Consider the following 22,977-nt stretch of genomic DNA (forward strand, 5'->3'; position numbering starts at 1 on the left):
TATCAATTTCCCAGTGAATATAACAGAATTTCATAACAGCGCCACAGAAGTCCACTGTATGGAGAAAAATACTGCACGTTTTCCTCAAAAACATTCATTTCTTTTTAACTGATGAAATAAAGAATTAACTGATCTGATCTGGGGTGAGCTAGTTATTAGAATATATTGATGTGAGTGAAGTAATCCTCTGATGGCTGCGCCTTCATCTGCTGTGGAGAATATATGCCACAGGTGTGTTTCTGTCACTTGCCTTCGCTCTCGGTCTGGAGACCATCCAGCGCCAGTTCCTCTCGTAGTTACGATACCAGTTGAGTGGACCTCTGAGACACAAACACATGCATGAGCTCGCATTCATTACCACAGCTTCAGTTCACACACAAACACACAGTCTGCCATCGCAAAACACTGCTGACATTTCAGACGCACATCCACATGTTCATTTTCATCATGTATTCGGTCACATTCAGAGATGATTAATAATCGAAGAAATAATTAATCTGCAGTGATTTCAGCCTTATTTCCAAATTTTGTTTTCATTTTAATTTTAGTTCACATTTTTGACATTTTCTTTTGGCATTTTATTTGTAAACCTTATTTAATTTTAGTTGCTTATAGTAAATAAGAATAAGCATGATATCCTCAGCATCAATATCCGAGTATATGCACCACAGTAGTCAATGTGTGAATGGGATCAAAAGCTTCTACTTGCCTTGTAGACTACTGTATACTAGGGATGTAACAATATGGTAAATACCGTCATACCGCAATAGTAATTTTTTTCAATATTGCCGTAGGCGCATGACTCAATAAAACTATATTTCTGAGAAAAGTTTGCTTAGGTGAATGAAGTGAACGGCAGGTAGCGGGAACTACAGATCCCATCAGCCTAGGCGTGGCCATCTTCCTTTGCGCTCTATTGTCGCTACAGATCCAGTAATGTGGAAATGGAGTGTGCTGCTAGTAGCGGGGGAAAAAAAGAGCTGGAAATGATCGAACCTAAAGCGGGTTTTAAATCGAATGTGTGGAAGCATTTAGGTTTCTTTCTAAAAAGATATGAAAAAGGGGAAAAGGTGACAGACAAAAAAAAAACAGTATGCAGGCACTGCCAGACTGTGGTGAAATATAAGTCAGGGATTACGACTAATAACAGTCGTGGGGACAGCAGAATACAGCACACTTGTTAGATTGATGCAGACATTGACTTGTACCGCAAAGAGACCTCTATCTCACTCATGGCTTGTCCTCTCAAGTGGTGGAAAGACAATGCACAACGTTACCCACTGCTGTCAACCTTGGCTAAATCATATCTCTCTGTCCCAGAAACCTCAGTCCCAAATGAGAGGGTTATTTTCTGTTGCAGGGGACATTGTAAATGCCCAGAGATCCCAGCTTTTACCAGATTATAGTTATATGATAATTTTCCTTAAAAACCCATCTCTATCTAAGTAAGTGGGTGATTAAATGTTGAATGTGATGAGTTTTCAACAATACTAAATTGAAACTTTATTTTATTTACATGGTTTAATAATTTTTTGTTATTAAAATTGAAAAATTGAAGTTCCTGTTTCGAAACTTACAGATAGATGGCTAATTTGTATGTCACTGATATGTTCAGTGCTAAGGTAAATAAACACTTTTGGCACTTTTTTTTCCGAGTTTTTCATTAGTTTTGTTTTTCCTGTAAATTATTCAATAAATATTGTACCGTCCCATTCATACCGATGTATTATCGTACCGTGAAATTCTGATACCGTTACATCCCTACTGTATACACATACACACTTTTCATACGCATATAGTTAATTCAATTAACAAGTAATACATTGATAAATTACGTAAAATTTAATAAAGTTAACATTAAATTAAATATTACGCATATTATTCTATTTACACACAAGAAACTAAATTGTTTCAGGACATTTTGAAGCTTTTAATTCTATTGTGAATATTTTACATTGCACACATTACTTAACTACTGGAAGAAAATAGTAGTCACTTGATGACAAGACAACAAAAAACATTCTGCAGCGTGAAGACAGAAGTACAAAAAGCACACAGATCGAGGAGCTCATGTTCTCGGTGTACCTGAATCCGCTCTTGCTGTACTGCTCTGTGTAAAACTGAAGCGCAGACACACTCAGCATGGAGCTGCGCGGAGGATCATCCGGAGACCCAACAAACAATCCACCTGAGAAACAGCAGAGCTGAGCAAATCACAACCTGAACAGCAGTGAAACATATCCATATTGCAAAGTGCGCATCTGCAATAGTAAAAGATGCAGACAAATCAAAAACTGAAAATGTTATAGTTTGATGTATTTACCTCTCTGACAAACTCCAGCAGGGGATAACTTAGGAAATCCATCCTGCAGATTATAAAAATAAAGTTTCTCAGTATATATTTGAACAATACTCAATATTGTAATATAGTATTAGTTTTAATATCTTATACCTTGTATTTGTATTGTTTCATATTATTTGTAGTTTAAGCTTTAGCAGTATCACTTTTCTCTTTCGCTTATTTTAGTCGGTTTAGTTTTAGGTTTAACATTCTTTATATTTGTAGTTTAATATATTTATTCATTCATTCATTCATTTTCTTGTCAGCTTAGTCCCTTTATTAATCTGGGGTCGCCAAAGCGGAATGAACCGCCAACTTATCCGGCAAGTTTTTACGCAGCGGATGCCATTCCAGCCGCAACATCCACACCAGCGAACCAGCGACCCAGCAACCTTCTTGCTGTGAGGCGACAGCACTACCTACTACGCCACTGCCTCGCCTTAATATATTTATATTAAACAAATTTAATGCGGCCCACGACTGCTGTTTCAATTGTGTCCACAGGAAGGCGCAATAGCAAACTGTTAATTTCATCTGATCCAGAAGCCTGTAATCATTACTCAGATACGACTCCGATAAACTTTATACTCGGAGAGACCAAAATGACATCTATAATGGCTGCAACATATTTGTACACCATTAGGAACGGCTAATCAACTAATTTGCTCTATTAAAATAATCTCCACTTTTTATTCTAGTAATTATTATAATTTTTAGCAATAATGTCTATTTTTATTCATTTTTTCTGATATTTATTTCTCATTTGATGTATATTTTATTACTTTAATGATGTTAATGTATGGCATACTTTGTACATATCAAAAATGCTTTGACAATACTGTAAATGTCATTCCAAGAGAGATAGAGAGCGAGAGAGAGAGAGAGAGAGAGAGAGAGAGAGAAAGAGAGAGAGCGAGCGAGAGAGAGAGAGAGAGAGAGCGAGCGAGCAGAGCACTCTTTACCTGTCAGTGGGTGCACATGGCTCCTAAATAGCATAAAAGTAAGTGAAATAGTGGATTTCTATTATTCCAACAGCCTTTTTAAAATAACTTTAACCCATTGAAATGAAAATGTGTAAAACAGTGTCATAATAAATAAAAATCAAGTTAAAAATCACATTTATGTGCTGTGGGAAAAAGGTGTTTTTCAATCCGGCTACCGCTGCAAGTATATTTCCAAACTGTGGGAAGCCCTGCACACTGAGGGGATCTCACGAGGAAATTGAACTATTTTGCGTTTTGTCAGTTTAGTGGCTATTTCATTCGAGTTCAGTAATATGAAAATGTACCATTTAAAAAATTGGGCGTGGTACCCAACCCTCCCCCCTCCCCCCATTGTTTTAACCAGTCCGGCCCACTTGAGAACGGATTTAACTCCATGTGGCCCCTGAGCAAAAACAAGTTTGACACCCCTGTATTATAGTATTTATTCATATTTTAAATGTGCTTTTATGTAAATGTATAACATTTTCATTTAACTTTAACAGTGTTAAGTATAAATTTATGTTGTGTTATAGCATTTATTAATATTGTAAAGATGTTGCTTTTATATTTTAATGTTCCCATTTCTTTTCATTGTTCACATGCTTTTCTGCTTCCCGGTTTACTATTTAGTTTAAATTTATGTAAAGGTGCAGTAGGGGATCTTCCACAATGCTAACAGCTTAGCATAAATCTCTGAATCACAGTCCCTTCATTGCCATCTAGAGCCATGCCACCTTAAACAGGAGCACAGCTGAAGAACCCTCTCACGTGTTAAAGGCCACTAGTACTTGTCCGGCGGCGTGCAAGCCAAACTGACATGCTATTTCAGAGTGAATATTAGATTTGCATGGTAAACAATATAGGGAGAGACTAGGCGGAATAGCGGTATTTACTTGTGTTTTGTTGTTAAATTAATTCAAATCTACATTATCAATGCTGTAAAAGGTCCTTATGAAACTAAAAATAGTCTTATCACTCTTTCATAGGAATATTTTAGTGGCTGAACAACACTTCTGTGAAGATATAACCCATTTGTGACAACAACATCTAACGTTACATCAGCTCTGTGTGAAGCTAAAGCTGTTTTCAAGAGTTCACACTTAGATATTGCTTGACAACTGTAAGCAGGTTTGGCATGCTGTCCCGGGAGAGAACCCTGAGCTCGGAGATAGTTGAGCCCAGGGCTCCCGCCAGGTCCATAGAGCATGTGAGGGGAGTACGAGATCAGGTGGTTCTCGAGAGCTCCCCTTTTTTGTAAAGGAGAAAAGGAGGAGAAAGGGGGTGGATGGTGGGTTTCTTTGGAAAACGAAGATAAGGGAGTAATATCTAGCTAGGCTACTTATAGTGGGTTAGGATAGATCTGATTGGCTAACTAATGAGTGTAGATAGGCGGCCAGCTGCAGTCAATTACATCACGTGCTCCTCTCGAAATTAGTTTAAAAACTTCACTTAAAACAGAGCATTACCTGAGAGAAATCCTTCAGACATTGTGTCATCCTTTCTCCAGCGTGCAATGGTAACTTCAATATTGATTCAGGTTTTTAAAAAGTTTTGATTAAGCAGGTTTTTACCGATCTGGCGTGCATGCTTTCTCTCCCTCTCTCGTGAACATGCCGCGGTCGGCGGAGCTGCGTACAAATGACTGCGCAGCTGTTCAAATCTGCATTTGCTGACAGACAGAGTGAGCTACTTATCTGAATTATGAGAGATGTCGGCCCGACTCTATTTAATTGGATGAAAATTTTTTAGTTTTATGCCTTACCCAAAATATAAAAATACATATAAACACATTTAGATCATTTACTTTAATCAATACTATTAGACTGTGAAGAGACTTTCAACCAGCACAACAAACAATGCTTCTGAAGACAATCACCTACTGCACTTTTAATATATATATATTTAAATTTAATACATAATTAGAAATGTCTGTATTTTATTTATTAAAACCCCTTCTCAACAATAGCGCCAGTGCGCTCAGCACACACCAGCTATAGGTGGAGTGGAGACACAGTGATAGAGCCAATTCGGTGGATGGGGATGATTGGGAGGCCATGATGGTTATAGGCAGATGAAGGGAATTTGGCCAGGACCCCAGGGTTTCACTCCTACTCTTTACTAGAAGTGCCATAGAATTTTTAATGACCCCAGAGAGTCAGGACCTCGGTTTAACGTCTCATCCGAAAGATGGCTGCAGATGAATGGCAGTAATGCGTGTGAATGCGGGAAACGTTTTGGTGTCTCCTATGGTGATTCCCGGCTTTATGGGCTGCTCTATGGGTGTTTGTGTCTAGAGCATCTCGTCTGACCCGATGCCGCAGCCCACGCAGTCATTATGAGCCCAAAGAGTGAGCGATGAGTCTGAGATTCATTAGTGCGGGGTCACAGGCTTTACCTGGCCCTCATTATGATGCCGCTTCATTCTCTGATCTCCACCAGCATTGCTTTCTGAGCGTTCGTGAACACAGTAAACACACAGATAACACACACACTGCAGACCACGGCAGGATTTGTCTCCAGAACATTGTTTGATTTTGCAACATGGATTATAACTAGGGCTGTAAGGATACAGCAGAGTCATGATTCACAACGATTCGCAATAGGTACAAACTAGTAAGTTAAATCTTGATGTTGTACTTATGAAATGATGGAGTACAACTAAGATATTTTAGTCAAATGCAAAGAAGGGTTTTGTATTATTATTACTACTTAGACAAACGAAAAAAAGAAAGAAAAGACAACTGTAGCCTTGATATTAGATAAATAAATAAATACACTAAAAATAAAAGATATTTTATAAAATCTAGTAATCTTTTTTATTAATTATTTATTTTATATTTTCAGAAACTTATTTCCAAGATGCAGGGAAGATTATTATCTAAAGAAAATCAGGGTTTCTTTTTTTATTTTTCTAAACATTCATAAATGACTACAACATAGTTTTGGAGCCAAAAACTCACAAAACAATTATTAAAAAAATCACATATGAAATGCCTCACACAATGCTATTATAATGCTTTTGTTGTAGTTAATTATTATTATTATTATTATTATTATTGTTGTTGTTGTTGTTGTTGTTGTTGTTAATAATAATAATAATAATACGAATTATTTTATTACTGTTAATATTTTGATTGTATTACCACATTTTTTTCTATTAATTATAGTATTATTATTGCATTATTAATTGTTTGTCTCCTTATTTACTATAGTAGCATATTCATAATTTTTTAAATATATTTACTTATTTGCTTACACATTTTTATTATTAGATTTGAGCAAATTTGCATTTATTTGTTTAGTTCATACATTTTTTGTAATTATGTATTTGAATAATATTTAGTTTATTTAATAACGACTTAATTCTTAACTGAATTCTATAAATTATTTTAGAATATTTTATTAACTTCATATTTTTAATGCATTTTGTTTCTTTTACACTAATGTGTGACTATTTATTCTAATAAAATGTAGGTTACTATTTTTCTAGTTAAAGTATTACTTATATACTTTATTTTCTCAGCTCTGTATGTGACAAAAAAATTATTAAAATGCCTAAAAATAAACAATTTCAATGAATTTTAAAAAGCATAAAATGAAACTTCAAGACTTACTGTATCACTGCTTGATATGAACATCAGCTTGAAGGTTCGCTCAAGGTTTTTTTCCAGCTCTGCCTCTGCAACACCCTGATAAACATACAAATATAAACACATGCATAATTTAATATTAATTAAATCCAGTTAGCTAACATAACTTGACGTTTTTATGCAATTAACATCAACTAACTATAGACATACCACACATTTGTTAAGGTTAGAATTAGCGCTTAAAAATTAATCGCGAATAATCGCATCCAAAACAAAAATTTGCTTTGACATAATATAGTCAATATATCAGTACCAAGATGGGACCCACTTTTGCCTTCAGAACTGCCTTCATGGCATAGATTCAACAAGTCAAGCAATAGCGTATATGCCGAGGCATGCTAATAGGACTTTTAATTTGCCAGTAACCTGGGTTAAGCGCTTCCGGCAAACTGTATGCCAATGCAAATAACGGCGCGTTTAAGGGCTGTTTTCTTTAAAAATAATCCGATATAAAGTGGGTCTCAGATTGTACAAGAAGCACTGTATTAAATTACATTTCCCCCCGCCATATCTTTATAATATGAGCATTTATTTTACCCCAGTATATTCAATGGAGCTTCTGAGCTAGCCTGCCGATTCTGATGGGTGCGTGTGAGTAAACAGTTTTTTGTCTCGTTTTACGCTTGAGCAACTAAATTAATGCCAAATTTTATTTAACTGAATTTATTTTAATGACATTACAACATCGGTGCTGTAAAAGGAACCGTATAAAATGGAAAAAACTCACAATAACAGGTCACCGAAATTTATCAGTATGGGAAAAACACTAGCTCGCATATACCCTATTCTCCTCTGACCTCTGGCATCTACAAGTCATTTGTCCCCACAGAACTGCCACTCACTGGATATTTTCTCTTTTCCGGACCATTCTCTGTAAACCCTAGAAACAGCTGTGTGTGTGTGAAAATCCCAATATATCAGCAGTTTCTGAAATACTCAGACCAGTCCGTCTGTCACCAACAACCATGCCACATTCAAAGTCACTTAAATCCCCTTTTCTCCCCATTCTGATGCTCACTTTGAACTGCAGCAGATCGTCTTGACCACGTCTACATGCCTAAATGCATTGAGTTGCTGCCATCTGATTGACTGATTAGAAATTTGCATTAACAAACAGTTGGACAGGTGTACCTAATATAGTGTCCGCTCAGTGTACGTGTGAGGTGTAAAATTATTATTCATACACAATGCATATATTTAAGAAAATGTTTACTCATTTTTAGATATAAAATATATATATGGATATAATACAACTTTTATATTGATTAAAATATCTATCCAAAAAAGTAGGTTTTTTTTATTTACGCATGAGTGTGTGTGTGTGTGTATTACATATTCATAACATAGATATAAAATACACACACATATTTTGTCAAAACATACGTTTAATTTGTACTCTGGAAGCTTCTGTAGCCAAAACAAATTCCTTGTGTGTGTGAAGCACACAATAAAACTGATTCTGATTAACGTCTCATCCAAACGACGGTGGACTAAATGTGTTCGATGGGATGTTGTTCTGAGGACTCTTATCCTTTAAAATAAACTGTGATGTACAGCAATGAATGCGTGCATGTTTTGTTATTACGATGATACAGTTAAAGTCAGAATTATTAGCCCTCTCCAATTTTTTTTCTTCTTTTTTTAATATTTTCCAAATGATGTTTAACCGAGCAAAGGAATTTTCACAGTGTGCCTGATATTATTTTTTCTTCTGGAAAAAGTCTTATTTGTTTTATTTCGGCTAGAATAAAAGCAGTTTTAAATTTTTTAAACACCATTTTAGGGACAAAATTATTAGCCCCTTTAAGCTAAATTTTTTTCTCGATAATCTACAGAACAAACTATCGTTATACAATAACTTGAATAATAACCCTAACCTGCCTAGTTAACCTAATTAACCTAGTTAAGCCTTTAAATGTCACTTTAAGCTGTATGGAAGTGTCTTGAAAAATATCTAGTCAAATATTATTTATTCATCAGGGCAAAGATAAAATAAATCAGCTATTAGAGATAAATTATTAAAACTATTATGTTTAGAAATGTGTTTTGAAAAAATCTGCTCTCCATTAAACAGAAATTATGGGAAAAAACAACCAAGCGGTTCAATAATTTAGGGGGGCTAATAATTCTGACTTCAACTGTAAGTATGTACTCCATATCCAAGCGTTTTCTGTACAACTTATATAATATCTTACTTTTACTTACTTATATCTTATCAACTTATATACGTTATCCGTACAACTGCACAAATATAGCAAATACATTCTTTATAAGCTTCCCGTTGAAAAACAACTAGCTACAATAGCTGCTTGAGTGTCGTAGCTTTAAACTGATGTACAGTTTGTCAGGATTACTCATGTTCTTTTTGATGTAATATATTCAGAACTATACTTATAACATGTATACAACGAACACATAATTCAGTGTTGATTTAACTCACGGGCTTCTGAAAATAGATCTGGTAGTCAAAGATGGGGATGGCCATCAGTTTCTCTATCGGATTTGTGTTTGGATCCACAGGGAAAAGAGGAGTGTTGAGAGACGCCACAGCTCTGCGTATTAACAAAATAACAAACATTAGAAGATAAGTAGACATTTCTGCTCTCTGTGCATAACAACTTCTGCATCTATATGGATATTTACATTTACATTTAGTCCTTTAGCAGATGCTTTTGTCCAATGTGACTTACAATTGAGGAGGCATTCAGCGATTCAACAAGAAATGGCAATACACAAAACAAGTGATCATTATGCAGAGGAACTGCTAGCACTCAGAGAATTAAGAGCTAGAGTAAGGAGAGGTGATTTTCATAGAGAACAGTGTTTCTACAGGTGGTTTGTCAAGCCCACTCACCTGTCTGAGGCATACTTCATAGATGCATAATGTTTTTTTAAGATATGGAGTGATTGTAGGAAAGTGTCTAGTGCAAATGTGCAAAACTTGGTGCGACTGTTGGTTAAAGTGTCGGAGAGATGAAAGAGTGTGTTTTCTACAGGTGGTTTGTCAAGCCCACTCACCTGTGTGATGCACACTCAGAACTGCACAATGTTTGAGGTTGTCATGTGGCGTTATGTTTTAGTTTTTAAACACGTAACTTTTGCTAAAGTTACGCCTTCAGTTTACACTATCACAAAGGTTTTAAGTCTTGAAAATGGAGAGTTTTGGAAATGCTGAAGAGGCTGTTTTCGTTTTGAAACGCTACGAATCCATGTCGGAGTGAATGAAGGAAACTGAACACATCTAAAAATGGAGCCGTGGTTGCCGACATTCGCTACATGATTTTGCTTTTTCTTAATATCAAGTACACAAAGATTGGACTTGCATCCTTTCCTTGTAATTTCACACTTCACAAGTTTAATATGGAAAATGATCTCCCACAGAAGAATGAAATATCTGAAGACAAAAAAAAACCTTTAAACTGGCAGAATATCATAAGGAAGTGTCAGAACGAAAATCATATTTCAGCAAAAATTTAAACGAAATTATATTTAAGTACAAAATCAAAAGAAAAAAGTTTTCAAATAATATATAAACCGTTTAGGATTGCTTTATTTGTTTTTGCTTTTAATGTGTTCAAATCTGATTTTCAATATGATTTTCATTTTAAATCATTTTCCTCTCTTAATGCAAACATATTCTGACACAAAAAGTACAATTAAACAAACAAACAATAAATAGAAGCATGGTGGATGTATTTTGTCCAGTTTTTACACTAAACACAATAACAATCGGACACAGTCAATATAAATACGTTAAACAGCTGTAATAGTGTATAATATACCGGACTCTCTCAGGGTGAAACTGTGCCATGTTCCAGACCAGAACGCCGCCCCAATCATGGCCCACCAGAGTGACCTGAGCAATGGCCTGCGGAACACAAACACACAAGCTCAGAAATGACCACAACCAGCTGAATAACAAAAGAACATGACATGAGGATATATATATATATATATATATATATATATATATATATATATATATATATATATATATATATATATATATACACACACACACACACATGTATATATACAGTTCAAGTCAGAATTATAAGCCCCCGTTTACTTTTTTTCCCCCAATTTCTGTTTAACAGAGAAAAGATTTTCTCACCACATTTCTAAACATAGTAGTTTTAATAACTCATTTCTAATAACTGATTTCTTTTATCTTTGTCATGATGACAGTAAATAATATTTGATTGATTAAATAATACACTTCTATACAGCTTAAAGTGACATTTAAAGGCCAAACTAGGTTAATTAGGTTAACTACGTTAGGGTAATTATTGTATAAAGATGGTTTGTTCTGTAGACTATCGAAAAAAATATATAGCTAATAATATTGACTTTAAAATGGTTCATAAAAATTTTTAAACTTATTTTTTATATTTATTGTAGTTGAAATAAAACAAATAAGACTTTCTCCAGAAGAAAAAAAAATATTATCAGACATACTGTGAAAATTTCCTTGCTCTGTTAAACATCATTTGGGAAATATTTAAAAAGAGAAGGAAAATAAATCAAAGGGGGGCTAATAATTCTGACTTCAACTGTATAATATATATACAGACCATTTTGAGGGATGTAAACATTAACAAAGATTTTTTATTTAATTACATTTACATTTTTAATTTATATGGCTTCCAAGAACCCAAAAAGTGCCACATATTCATAAATAATGTTATGATAGCTATTTAAACAGTAGGTTATGATTGAATTGCCTCCTATTACAGTTATAAAATAGTTTGATAACAAGCAGGAAATGTTCATGGGCCAATGACATCACCACATTGAAATGGTCTATATATATATATATATATATATATATATATATATATATATATATATGTACTTTTTCATACATTTTTTAGATTGCATTACAGAAGTGGTACAATAATACCTTCTTTCAAACAAATATAAATAAAAAATTCAAAATTGAAATTAAATAAATAATTGTATGTTGGTCGAATACATCAAGATTAAATTAAAAAAACAAAAAACAATATGTCTATTTTATAAACTAAAGCAAAGTCAGCAGAACAGTCTGAAAGAAACAATGACCTATTTTCTTCTCCCCCATACAGAGTTAAAGCACAACACAGATCACTTCCTCTCACAGAATGATTTGTGTTTCTCTCTGCCTTATTTACGTGATTAGCCCAGCCACTGTAGGAGCTAATTAGAGGATAATGACCTCCATCACAGCACAATGACAGCCAAACACTGCCTGAAGAGAATCAGCTCAACGTCACACTGATCCCAGACCAGTCTGACACACGCTGAAGTCTTCATTCTCAATAACACTGCACAATATCCCTGTTGTATTTACGTCTGACTAAAAAAATCATGTCAGACTACATGTTGCTGATAAATAAGTGACTAAGCCGAAGGAAAATGAATGAATGAACTTTGTAAAGCTACATTTTTAAAATAGTTGAAAAATAATCAAATTTAGTTGAAACCTGATTAACTTTTTAATCTAAGGCAAAGTAATATATTTTTATAAAGTATAATAATTTATATAAATAATATTTAATAAAGGGACTAAGCCGAAAAGAAAATGAATGAATAAATGAATGAATGAATAATAATAATAATAATAATAATAAAATAAAAAACTAAGTAATTTTGTCCTGTATTCAATACAGATATCTAAATATTCTTTAAATCAAAATACATACTAGACACCTCAATTAGCATAATAAATTATGTCTTGTTTTCAGAAAAAAAATCATCTCAAAATTAAGTGATTGCTTAAAACAAGTTAAATAATTTGCGAATTGGCTAAGAAAAAATCTCAAACAGAAATTTTACCAGTTCACATAAACGTGCAAGTAATCATGATCTATAACATGAGATGGTCGTCGCCATGTTTACTTTCGGCCATGCGATTGTCTCATTCATAATAGCAGAACAAGCAGAATTCAGCATGTAAATTCACCAGTTACTCCCTAAATACATGCAAGTAAGTGGCTGGTGAACTTAGAGAAGAGTAGATTCAACTTTATAGTTCATACTTCATAGTTACTTTTTATGTTTTACAAACTTTTAGAAATGTTCAAGTCTAAAACATAAATTAAGCTTTAGGGGGTTAAAACACTGCATAATTGTATTAATATGACACGTCTTTCTCAGCGGTGTTAAGTCGGTTTTGTTAAAGAAAAAAAAAACGAAAAGAAGCACTGTTTCGACGGTCCCTTACTGAGAGCTCTGCTCAGCGCCAAATACTGCGCCATAGCTAAGTTTGATTTTCTCAGTTGCCGCTCTAAAAGTAAACTTGTCAAGCTGGATAACAAGTAAAACATTAGCACCAGGGACTTTACGGTCCTCACTTTAAAACGGAACAAAAGTAGGATTCTGTAGTGATTTACCTTGCTATTAAACTCCCTTCCTGCTCATCTCTGTCTATGAGGCGCAGAACTCTGTATCAGTGCGTGATTGAGACCGTGTTTACTCCGCTCCGTGCTGAACTAAAGCTTTTTTTTAAAGGGTCACGAAACACCAAAACACATTTTTTGAGCTGTTGACAGTAGTATATGTGTCCCACACTGCTAAAAACACTATTAAGACACCTATATTTCACTAAAAAGTGTAAATTGGTTGTTTTTGCGTTATTTCAAGCAAATTCGTACTTCCTGTTTGAAACGAATTTTTGAAGCTGCGTCACAGTCATGACATAATAGCGTTGTATTCCAGCGTGCAGACTGGGCGTCTGTGCGAGAGTGTGTCTTATTACGTCTTACAGTGTGATGCATTAATGCATGAGTAAAGCTTGGTTCAAACCAATCAGCGCGCTCTATTGTGCAAGTTCATTAATATTCATTACTATCACCGTGTTTTCAGGACAGAGACGCCACGTTGTGTTGGCAAAACAAGCGTGAAGTGTTGCTTTTATAGTTTGCTGCAGTTAAGTTTCGTTTTCATTTTCTCTCTGTGAGAGCTCAGACTCACGTGTGGATTAACAGTGTACGCGACGCGCGACAACAATAACTTACGTGTCTAAGGAGGATTATTGTTTACCTGAGAGCTGCAAACGCTGAGATCTGGATTCATTTGTAGTCTTCTCTTCATAAAGACGCGGCTCTAGTTGCTGGTGATTGTCCTGTCTCTACAGATTTGGTAAGTGAGCGACCAGTGCTCTTTGTTTATTCAGTTTGTTCGTATCTAACAAACTATTGCACAGAGTGTAAACACGTTAGCACCACAACCAAACTTTAACCTCGTGTAGGATTTTTACCGCATTTAGTGACCGCAATAACACGCGCGGCTTTCTGACACTACCTGTCGTGTGCATCTAAGTTTCTGGGAAATGCGGAGGTTTTTTTCTCTCATTCGCCGTGCGGTATCAAACAGTGCATGAAAATACACGCTTACAGCAGTTCCTCGAATCAAATATCTCGTGTGTCGCGAGGGGCATGAATGAATTCCCTGAATGAAAGAGCCAAACTGCAGTTAAAGTCCACCATTTAATAATTTGGCAAATAATTCGACTACAGATGTCCATGTAGGTTAAACAGCATCACTTTCTCCTGTATGTGTGTGTGTGTGTGTGTGTGTGTGTGTGTGTGTGTGTGTATTTTGACTCTGAAACCCGCGCGTGCCCAAATAGACACTCCCACACCATCCCACTTGTCTTCCTCGACACTCCCCCCTAAACAGAGCTGGACACGCCCACTTTTCTGACTTTTTCCAAAGTAGAGGTGTGAAAACACCCTGCTGAAACGAGGGGGTTTCATGGCCCTTTAATAATCATACGTCTCCGTGTCGTGCGCACAACGAATCAATTATGAAATTCGTTGCTAGCGCTTTTAGTAGTCAATTTTTATCAATTTAATCGATTTGTTGTTGCAGCTCTAGTAGTTATCATTCCAGCCAAGTTATATATAGATGCATCAGAGTCTGTTCACTTAATATAGTGTAATTCAGGTCTGATGACTGCTTTCAGTAATACACTTAATTCCAGAACTCAATTCAAAGAGCTCTTCATAAAGATTTATGATCTACCATATCAAAAGACACAGAATAAGACAGAAGGACATCAGTCAAGCACACTGAACTCATTATTCTCCCAAACAAACTAAATGTGCAATATCAAACAGGGCAACAGTCCAAGCAAAAAACACCACAAAACCAATAACAGTAATGTAGCGCACAGCATAATAGCTCATGTTTACTGTCAGACCATAAATCTTATTTTGAAATTCCTTGGCCATGACCTCAAGATAAATGGGCCCAAAGACACATTGATGAATATTGTTCATAAAGGCCAACAGGAACAGGTCAAACTGAAAAGACATGCCGATATGGGACACTTTTGTATCATATCTCATATCTGTTGAGCTAACGGACTCTGATCAAGAGAAAAACACTGGCCACATTTAAAAACTGCAGACATGTTCGACTTATCTTCTTATGCTATTCAAAAGGTTTGTACATTGACTTTTTTTATTTAGTCTTTACCTTCATACAAGATCATAAACACTTTGCATTTCTCATAGCATCCAATACATCATCAGCTCTTTCCTCTTGTTGACTGAAACTGTGGGTTTAAGGATCTGATCTCCATTAACTCTGTCTTTCAGAGATAGTAATTTACCCTGATAGGTCATATGGCCTTACTTTACTACTTTACTCTGCTTGGTCAGAGCAGATGGCCTTACACTAGTTGGTCAGATGGCCCTACATTACTCTGATTGGTCAGATGTCCTTACTCTGCTCTGATTGGCCAGATGACCTTACTCTACTTTGATTTGTCAGATGGCCTAACGTTGTTCTAATTGGTCAGATGGCCTTACTCTGCTCTGATTGGTCAGATAATATGGCCTTACTCTACTCTGATGTGTCAGGTGGCCATACTACGATTGGTTACAGTAGATCAGGGGTCACCAAACTTGTTCCTGGAGGGCCGGTGTCCTGCAGATTTTAGCTCCAACTCTAATCAAGCACACCTGAACAAGCTAATCAAGGTCTTATTAGGTATACTTGAAACGACCAGGCAGGTGTGTTAAGGCAAGTTGGAGCTAAACCCTGGAGGGACACCGGCCCTCCAGGACCAAGATTGGTGACCCCTGCAGTAGATGAATTTACCCTACTCTAATTGGTTAGATGGCTATAATCTACTCTGATTGGTTGGAGTACTTGGACTTAATCTACCCTGATTGAGACGGTGGTCTTACTCCACCCTGATAGATTATAGTAGATGGTCTTACTCTACTCTGATTGGCTAGAGTAGATGGTCTTAATCTAACTGGGAAGTGTAGATGGACTTGGTCTACTCTGATTGGGTAGATGGCCTTACTCTGATAGGTTAGAGTAGATGGACTTGGTCTACTTCAATTGGGTAGATAGCCTTATTCTGATAGGTTAGAGTAGATGGACTTGGTCTACTTTGATTGGGTAGATGGTCTTATGCTACTTTGATTGCTTTGAGTAAATGGACTTGATCTACTCTGATTAATCTGATGGTCTTACTCTACTCTGACTGGGAAATGTAGATGGACTTGGTCTGCTTTGATTGGGTAGACAGACTTACTCTGACTGGTTAGAGTAGATGGACTTGGTCTACTTTCATTGGGTAGATAGCCTTACTCTGATTGGTTAGAGTAGACGGATTTGGTCTACTTTGATTGGGTAGATGGTCTTATGCTACTTTGATTGCTTTGAGTAAATGGACTTGATCTACTCTGATTAATCTGATGGTCTTACTCTACTCTGACTGGGAAATGTAGATGGACTTGGTCTACTTTGATTGGGTAGATAGCCTTACTCTGACTGGTTAGAGTAGATGGACTTGGTCCACTTTAATTGGGTAGATGGTCTTATGCTACTTGGACTGGTTTGAGTAAATGCACTTCATCTACTCTGATTAATTTGATGGTCTCATTCTACTCTGATTGGCTAGAGTAGATGGTCTTACTCTACTCTGATTGGCTAGAGTACTCTGATTGGCTAGAGTAGATGGCCTTACTGTACTGGATTTAGTCAATTCTAATTGGATAGATTGTCTTATTCTACTCTGATTGGATAGATTAGATTTACTTACTCTATTGCAATTGTGTAGATGGTCATACTCTGATTGGTTATTGTAGATTAACTTACTCTAGTCTGGTTAAGTAGAGTAGACTTGGTCTACTTAGATTGGGTAGACGGTCTTACGCTAATTTTATTGGTTGGAGTTGTAGGGCTTAATCTGCTCTGACTGGAAAGTGTAGATGGACTTGGTCTACTTTGGGTAGATGGCCTTACTCTGATTGGTTAGAGTAGACAGACTTGGTCTCTACTTTGATTGGGTAGATGGTCTTATGCTACTTTGATTAGTTTGAGTAAATGGACTTGATATACTCTGATCAATCTTATGGTCTTACTCTACTCTGATTGTTTATAGTAGATGGACTTACTCTACTCTGATTGGGTAGAGTAGATTGACTTGGTCTACTTTGATTGGGTAGATGGTCTTACTCTACTCTGATTGGTTATAGTAGATAAACTTACTCTAGTCTGATTGGTTACAGTAGATGGACTTGGTCTACTCTGATTGGCTAGAGTGGACTGACTTGTGTCTAGAGTAGACTGACTTACTCTACTCTGATTGGCTAGATTAGATGTCTTACTCTACTTTGATTGGCTTGAGTAGATGTGCTTTAATTGGCTGGAGTATATGAACTTACTCTACTCTAACTGGCTACAGTATATGGACTTCGTTTACTCTGATTGGCTAGAGCATATGGTCTTTCTCTACTTTGATTGGTTATAGTATATGGACTTGGTCTACTCTTATTGGGTAGATGGTCTTACTCTACTCTGATTGGATAGAGAAAATTAACTTACTCTATTCCGATTGGGTAGATGGTCCTGCTCTGACTGGTTATAATATTTGGACTTAGTCTACTCTAATTGGGTAGATTGTCTTATTTTACTCTGATTGGATAGAGTAGACTAACTTACTCTATTCTGATTGGGTGGATGGACATACTCTACTCTGATTGGATAAAGTAGTTGGATTTGATCTACTCTGATTGGGTAGATGGCCTTACTCTACTCTGATTGGTTAGAGTTTTTGGATTTGATCTACTCTGATTGGGTAGATGGTCTAACTTTACAGTAGAAAACAGAATAAAATCTGAATGACGTGTGCTACTATTTATATACCAGCGTTAGCTCATTGTTTTGTCTGCCATGTCTCCACATGTCATGCGTCAAAAAACTATCAATGGTTTTACCAAATTCAAGCAGCACAGAATACAGAGATGCTAACAAACTCTTTTTTTCTTGTTTAAGCATCAGAGCAAACATTGTTTAAATGCAGCCAGCAAAGACCATAGACGAGCATTGTGCAAATTTAACACAAACCTACTTAGATTTGTGTATGAAGCAAAGCTGAAATTACTGACATCCCTTAAGGCAGGTCAGAACCATGTCTGTCTTATTGAAGTCAATAACTCTGAGCTTGAAAAACTTTATATATTCACAAACAACTACTGAAAAAGCAGGGTTTGTGAGTTTAACTGAATAAAGCTGAACAGACATAGAGATAAAGTGCTTCTCTTATCTGAGGTCTCAGCCTCGGTCATGTCCATTACCAAAAATACATACAATAAAAACTGCTGCTCCGACTTCACACTTTAGCATTCACACATTGACTTAACCACAAGCACTAAAACAGACAAACACACTGATCAAGTCATATACGTTTAACTGGCAAGTCAATAATGAACACATGCATGAAAGAAAACAAGAAAAATATATCAAATGGCATGAAAAAAGGGGAACTGCATTTTTTTTGTTTGTTCCTGTGTAAAAGTATGCCAGTAAACCCGTGCCCTATTCTGAGATGTGCAAAACAGCAGAGATGACTGATAACAAGCAACACTGGAAACCCATAAAGAAATATGCTTATCATTCAAGCTAGACTCCACCTGAGCAGAAGCACTTTTATGTCATATTTTTTCCACTTTTAAATCACATTAAAATGTAATATTTTGTAAACAGAGTCTCTGAGGGTTAATAAATAAAACACTATTTCCGAGTTTCCTAATTATGCTTCGGAGTCTTGTACAACCCACATAGCCAAATTTCTCTGGCCCAGCTCTGGCCCACATAATCAGGTTTTGCTTGGCCCACATGCCGCAGTGAATTACGGTACATGACTGGACCAAATCTGGCTTCCAGACAAGGGCCAAACACAGACCATATCTGGGCCAAGTCTCAGCCAAGTTAATAACTCATAACTGGGCCTGAACTGGGCCAGAAAGGTTGGTGTGTCACGATTGCAATGAAATTGATAAACCCATGGAGTGATGCGCTTTAGGTACACTATGGGCACGCTTTTTCTCAAAGTGACCTGATTGGTAGAATTTTTTTTCTTTACTCAAAAATGATTTTAGTGTATTTTAAATGTAGGTCAAGACTGGCCAAACTCACATGGCCCACTTATCAAATTTTTAAATCTGGGCCAAATACTATGTTTTCATCTGGCTCAAATCTTGTGTGCCGCCTTAAAAACGGTGCCACCTCTGCCAAACCCGGGCCATGTTTGGCCCACATGCTGTATGCCAGTGCCGGATGAATGCCTGCTGTGCCAGCTTTTTGCCAAATCTGGGCCAGAATTCTTTGCTACTAGGGAGGTTTAATCTCTTCCAGAAACACTTTGGGCTCTATTTTGATGATCCAGGCACAAAGTGCAAAGCGCAAAAGCATTAAGGGTGTGTCAGATTTAGGGTTGGGCGATGTCGACCAATTTGGCATGGTACGATGTCTAATGTGAAACATCGCGATAGACAATGGCATCGTCATCATGTGTAAGGCACTGGTGTCTGAAGAGCGAGGAGGGATAGGGCGTGAGAAGAGTGCGTGACTTATTTGAGGACCAGGAGGGAGACGCGCCATTTCCGGGAGATTATCACTCGTTTGTAGGCATTATGAGTCCCACAAACGCATAGAGACTTCCGAAACTTCCGGGAGACTTGAGATTTCTGAATATCACAATTAACAACTATAGTGAGACGCGATCCAGCGGTAATCCTTGATAATCTGTCCGACGTGCACTGCTCTCTGGAGCTCAGAGGAGCACATGACAGTGTGTGGCTGTGTGTGTTGCTGTTTCTGTGTGTGGTCACGTGATGTGCGTTTTCAGCGGACGGATGGTTGTTCAGAAATGCTAGGTAAAACCCGGTGTGGATGTGGATCATTTTCGTTCTAAAATGTAATTTTAACACTAAGATATATTAGTGTAAACGGGGCCAAAGTGTGTATTTTTCACGAGCGGGTTTGTGACGGGGGCAGGGCACAGGATCGGCAATAACGGCTCAGCATTGTGTTGTCTATTGACCATCGGCTATGGACGATGGCATCGTCTATCGGCCCAACCCTAGTCAGAATCCACTTTCGGTATTTTAAGGACGGAAAATCCGCTTTGCGCCATGGCGCATGGTCTAACAGAGTTGATCCTATTCTCCACATGAGTTATGGGGGTGTTTTGAGAATAAACCAATCAGAGTCTCATCTCCCGTTCCCTTTAAGAGTTGCGTCGCTCCATAGCGCTTTTGCTATTTACATGGCAGACTTTGCGAGTGGAAAAACTGAACGCTTCACTAGCAAGAAAACAGTTAAACAGAGCATCTGCAGCCTGAGAATAAGAGAATGAGCCTCCTAATTCTTTACTTTCACTTTAACTCTAGTGGATGGGGAAATGTGTTGTACGCAAACATCCATTAGCTTATACATAATTAATTTAGTTTGTTAAGCGCAAACATTTGCTTCAAAACTATTTCTAAATTCAGTTCTAATTTCCAGCGAAGTGTGCTCAAAAAACTGAGTTATATCCAAACACAAATGCTGTGCCCCATTTGGTCTAAAACCTGACAGGTGGACAAACCTAAGCTTGTTTTTAATAAAACAAATATAAATATGCATATATGCAGATGATCTTATACACTACTCAGACAGAAAAGTCTATACTTTCCTTATAAAAAGGAGAGCTGCCCTTATTTCATTCCTGTGTTAAAGTATGCCAGTGATGCATGTCCATTTCAGAGATGTGAAAAACAGCATGGATGTCTGATAACAAACAACAGTAGAAACCTTTTTTCCTCCAAAATATTTCTATCATTCAGACAAGAGTGAACCTGCCTGCGTTACTGAGCAGAAGCACTTTTATTTAGTTCTTATCCGCTTGTTAGGTCGTGATGTCTGGAATGCTGTTTCCAAGTCCAAGCCGCTACTCATTTGAATTGAGAAAATGACATACCACAGTCACATCACACATTAAAGTGAATTTCATTTAAAACCATGGTGTACACAACAGCCTCTGACCTTGCTGCATCACAGACCAAATTTTTTAACATCACTTTCTGACCATCTAATATTAGGCATGGTTATATATATATATATATATATATATATATATATATATATATATATATATATATATATATATATATATATATATATATGTATGTATGTATGTATGTATGTATGTATGTATGTATGTATGTATGTATGTATGTATGTATGTATGTATATATATATATATATATATATATATATATATATATATATATATATATATATATATATATATATATATATATATATATATATGTATATATATATATATATATATATGTATATATATATGTATATATATATATATATATATATATATATATATATATGTATATATATATGTATATATATATATACATATATATATATATATATATATATATATATATATATATATATATATATATATATATATATATATATATATGTATATATATATATATATATATGTATATATATATGTATATATATATGTATATATATATATATATATATATATATATATATATATATATATATATATATATATATATATATATATATATATATATAGTGATTGTGATTTTTCGAAAGTATTACATCGCTTTGTCAACATTTATAAACTATACAGTTTGTAGCTAGTGCTTGGACTCAGAAGCTGCTTCGCATGACGTCACACTTAACAAGCAGATAAACGTAAATTTAATCTGAAGTTTAAAGAAAACTGAAGAAATAAGTTGAAGGGAACAGTCTCTGACTGTAAACGAACACAAACGCAAGCAACAGCTAAGCATAAATCATAAATCTCTGAATCACAGTCCCTCCCCTGCCGTCTAGAGCCACACCTTCTTAAACACGAGCACAGCAAAAGAACCCTCTCTCATGTGTTAAAGCGACTAGTACTTGTCCGGCGGCGTGCAAGCCAAATTGATATGCTATTTCATAGTAAATATTTAGATGCATGGTAAACAATATAGGGAGACTATACATTACATCTATACAAAATCTACATTATCAATGCTGTAAAAGGTCCTTACGAAACTGAAAATATTATTACCCTTTCATTGGAAGATTTTAGTAGCTAAAGGTAACTCCAATATTGATTCAGGTGCTCTCTCTCTCCCTCTCTCGTGAACCCGCGGTGGTCGGCAGAGCTGTGTACAAACGGCGGTGCAGTTGTTCAAATCTGCATTTGCTGACAGACAGTTTAGCCTGCTTATCGGAATTATGGGAGATGTCGGCCCGACTCTATTTAATTGGATGAACATTTTTTAGTTTTTTGCCTTACCCAATATATAAAAATACATATAAACACATTTAGATCATTTACTGTAATCATTACTATTAGACTGTGAAGAGACTTTCAACCAGCACAACAAACCTACTTCACACAAGACAATCACCTACTTCACCTTTAAGGAACATCACTTAACTTTTGAAGGCCAAAGGTGTTTTTTTACATGCATTTTTTATTTCTCTTTGCTATGTAATCTTATTGGAATCTAATTAGAATAAAAACCTAAGTATCAGCTTTTAATATGATGTACTTTTAGAGAAAAAATGATGTCCATATATGTGGACTCGTGGTCCGAATTTACATAAAACACTGTTTCCTGACTGTTTTTTAATGCACATATAACATATACATTTTTTAAAATATGTTTTGACTATCCGAGAG

General features: G+C 35.9%; 1 protein-coding gene and 1 long non-coding RNA gene across 4 annotated transcripts in view; both read right to left on the minus strand.

Moving 5' to 3' along the window:
- ephx2 (epoxide hydrolase 2, cytoplasmic) overlaps window positions 1–22,977 on the minus strand; it is a 63,624-nt gene that overhangs the window by 22,020 nt on the left and 18,627 nt on the right. For 2 of the 3 annotated variants that reach the window (XR_015512539.1, NM_001008642.1), the window contains 6 exon segments: window positions 10,757–10,842; window positions 9,415–9,526; window positions 6,939–7,013; window positions 2,324–2,366; window positions 2,086–2,188; window positions 251–320 (listed from right to left, as the gene is read on the minus strand). Coding sequence is in view for 1 of the 3 variants with exons in the window: in NM_001008642.1 (NP_001008642.1) it covers window positions 251–320; window positions 2,086–2,188; window positions 2,324–2,366; window positions 6,939–7,013; window positions 9,415–9,526; window positions 10,757–10,842 (489 nt within the window). In the remaining 2 variants the exon portion in view is untranslated. 3 annotated transcript variants of the gene reach the window in all.
- Window positions 14,802–18,895, minus strand: LOC141378511 (uncharacterized). Its single transcript, XR_015513991.2, has 3 exons — window positions 17,413–18,895; window positions 16,510–17,202; window positions 14,802–16,388 (listed from the first exon to the last, which is right to left on the minus strand). It is a non-coding gene; the product is annotated as an uncharacterized LOC141378511 (long non-coding RNA).

Source organism: Danio rerio, chromosome 17, assembly GCF_052040795.2.
Source record: "Danio rerio strain M-AB ecotype USA chromosome 17, GRCz13ab, whole genome shotgun sequence".
Taxonomy (NCBI): Eukaryota; Metazoa; Chordata; class Actinopteri; order Cypriniformes; family Danionidae; genus Danio; species Danio rerio.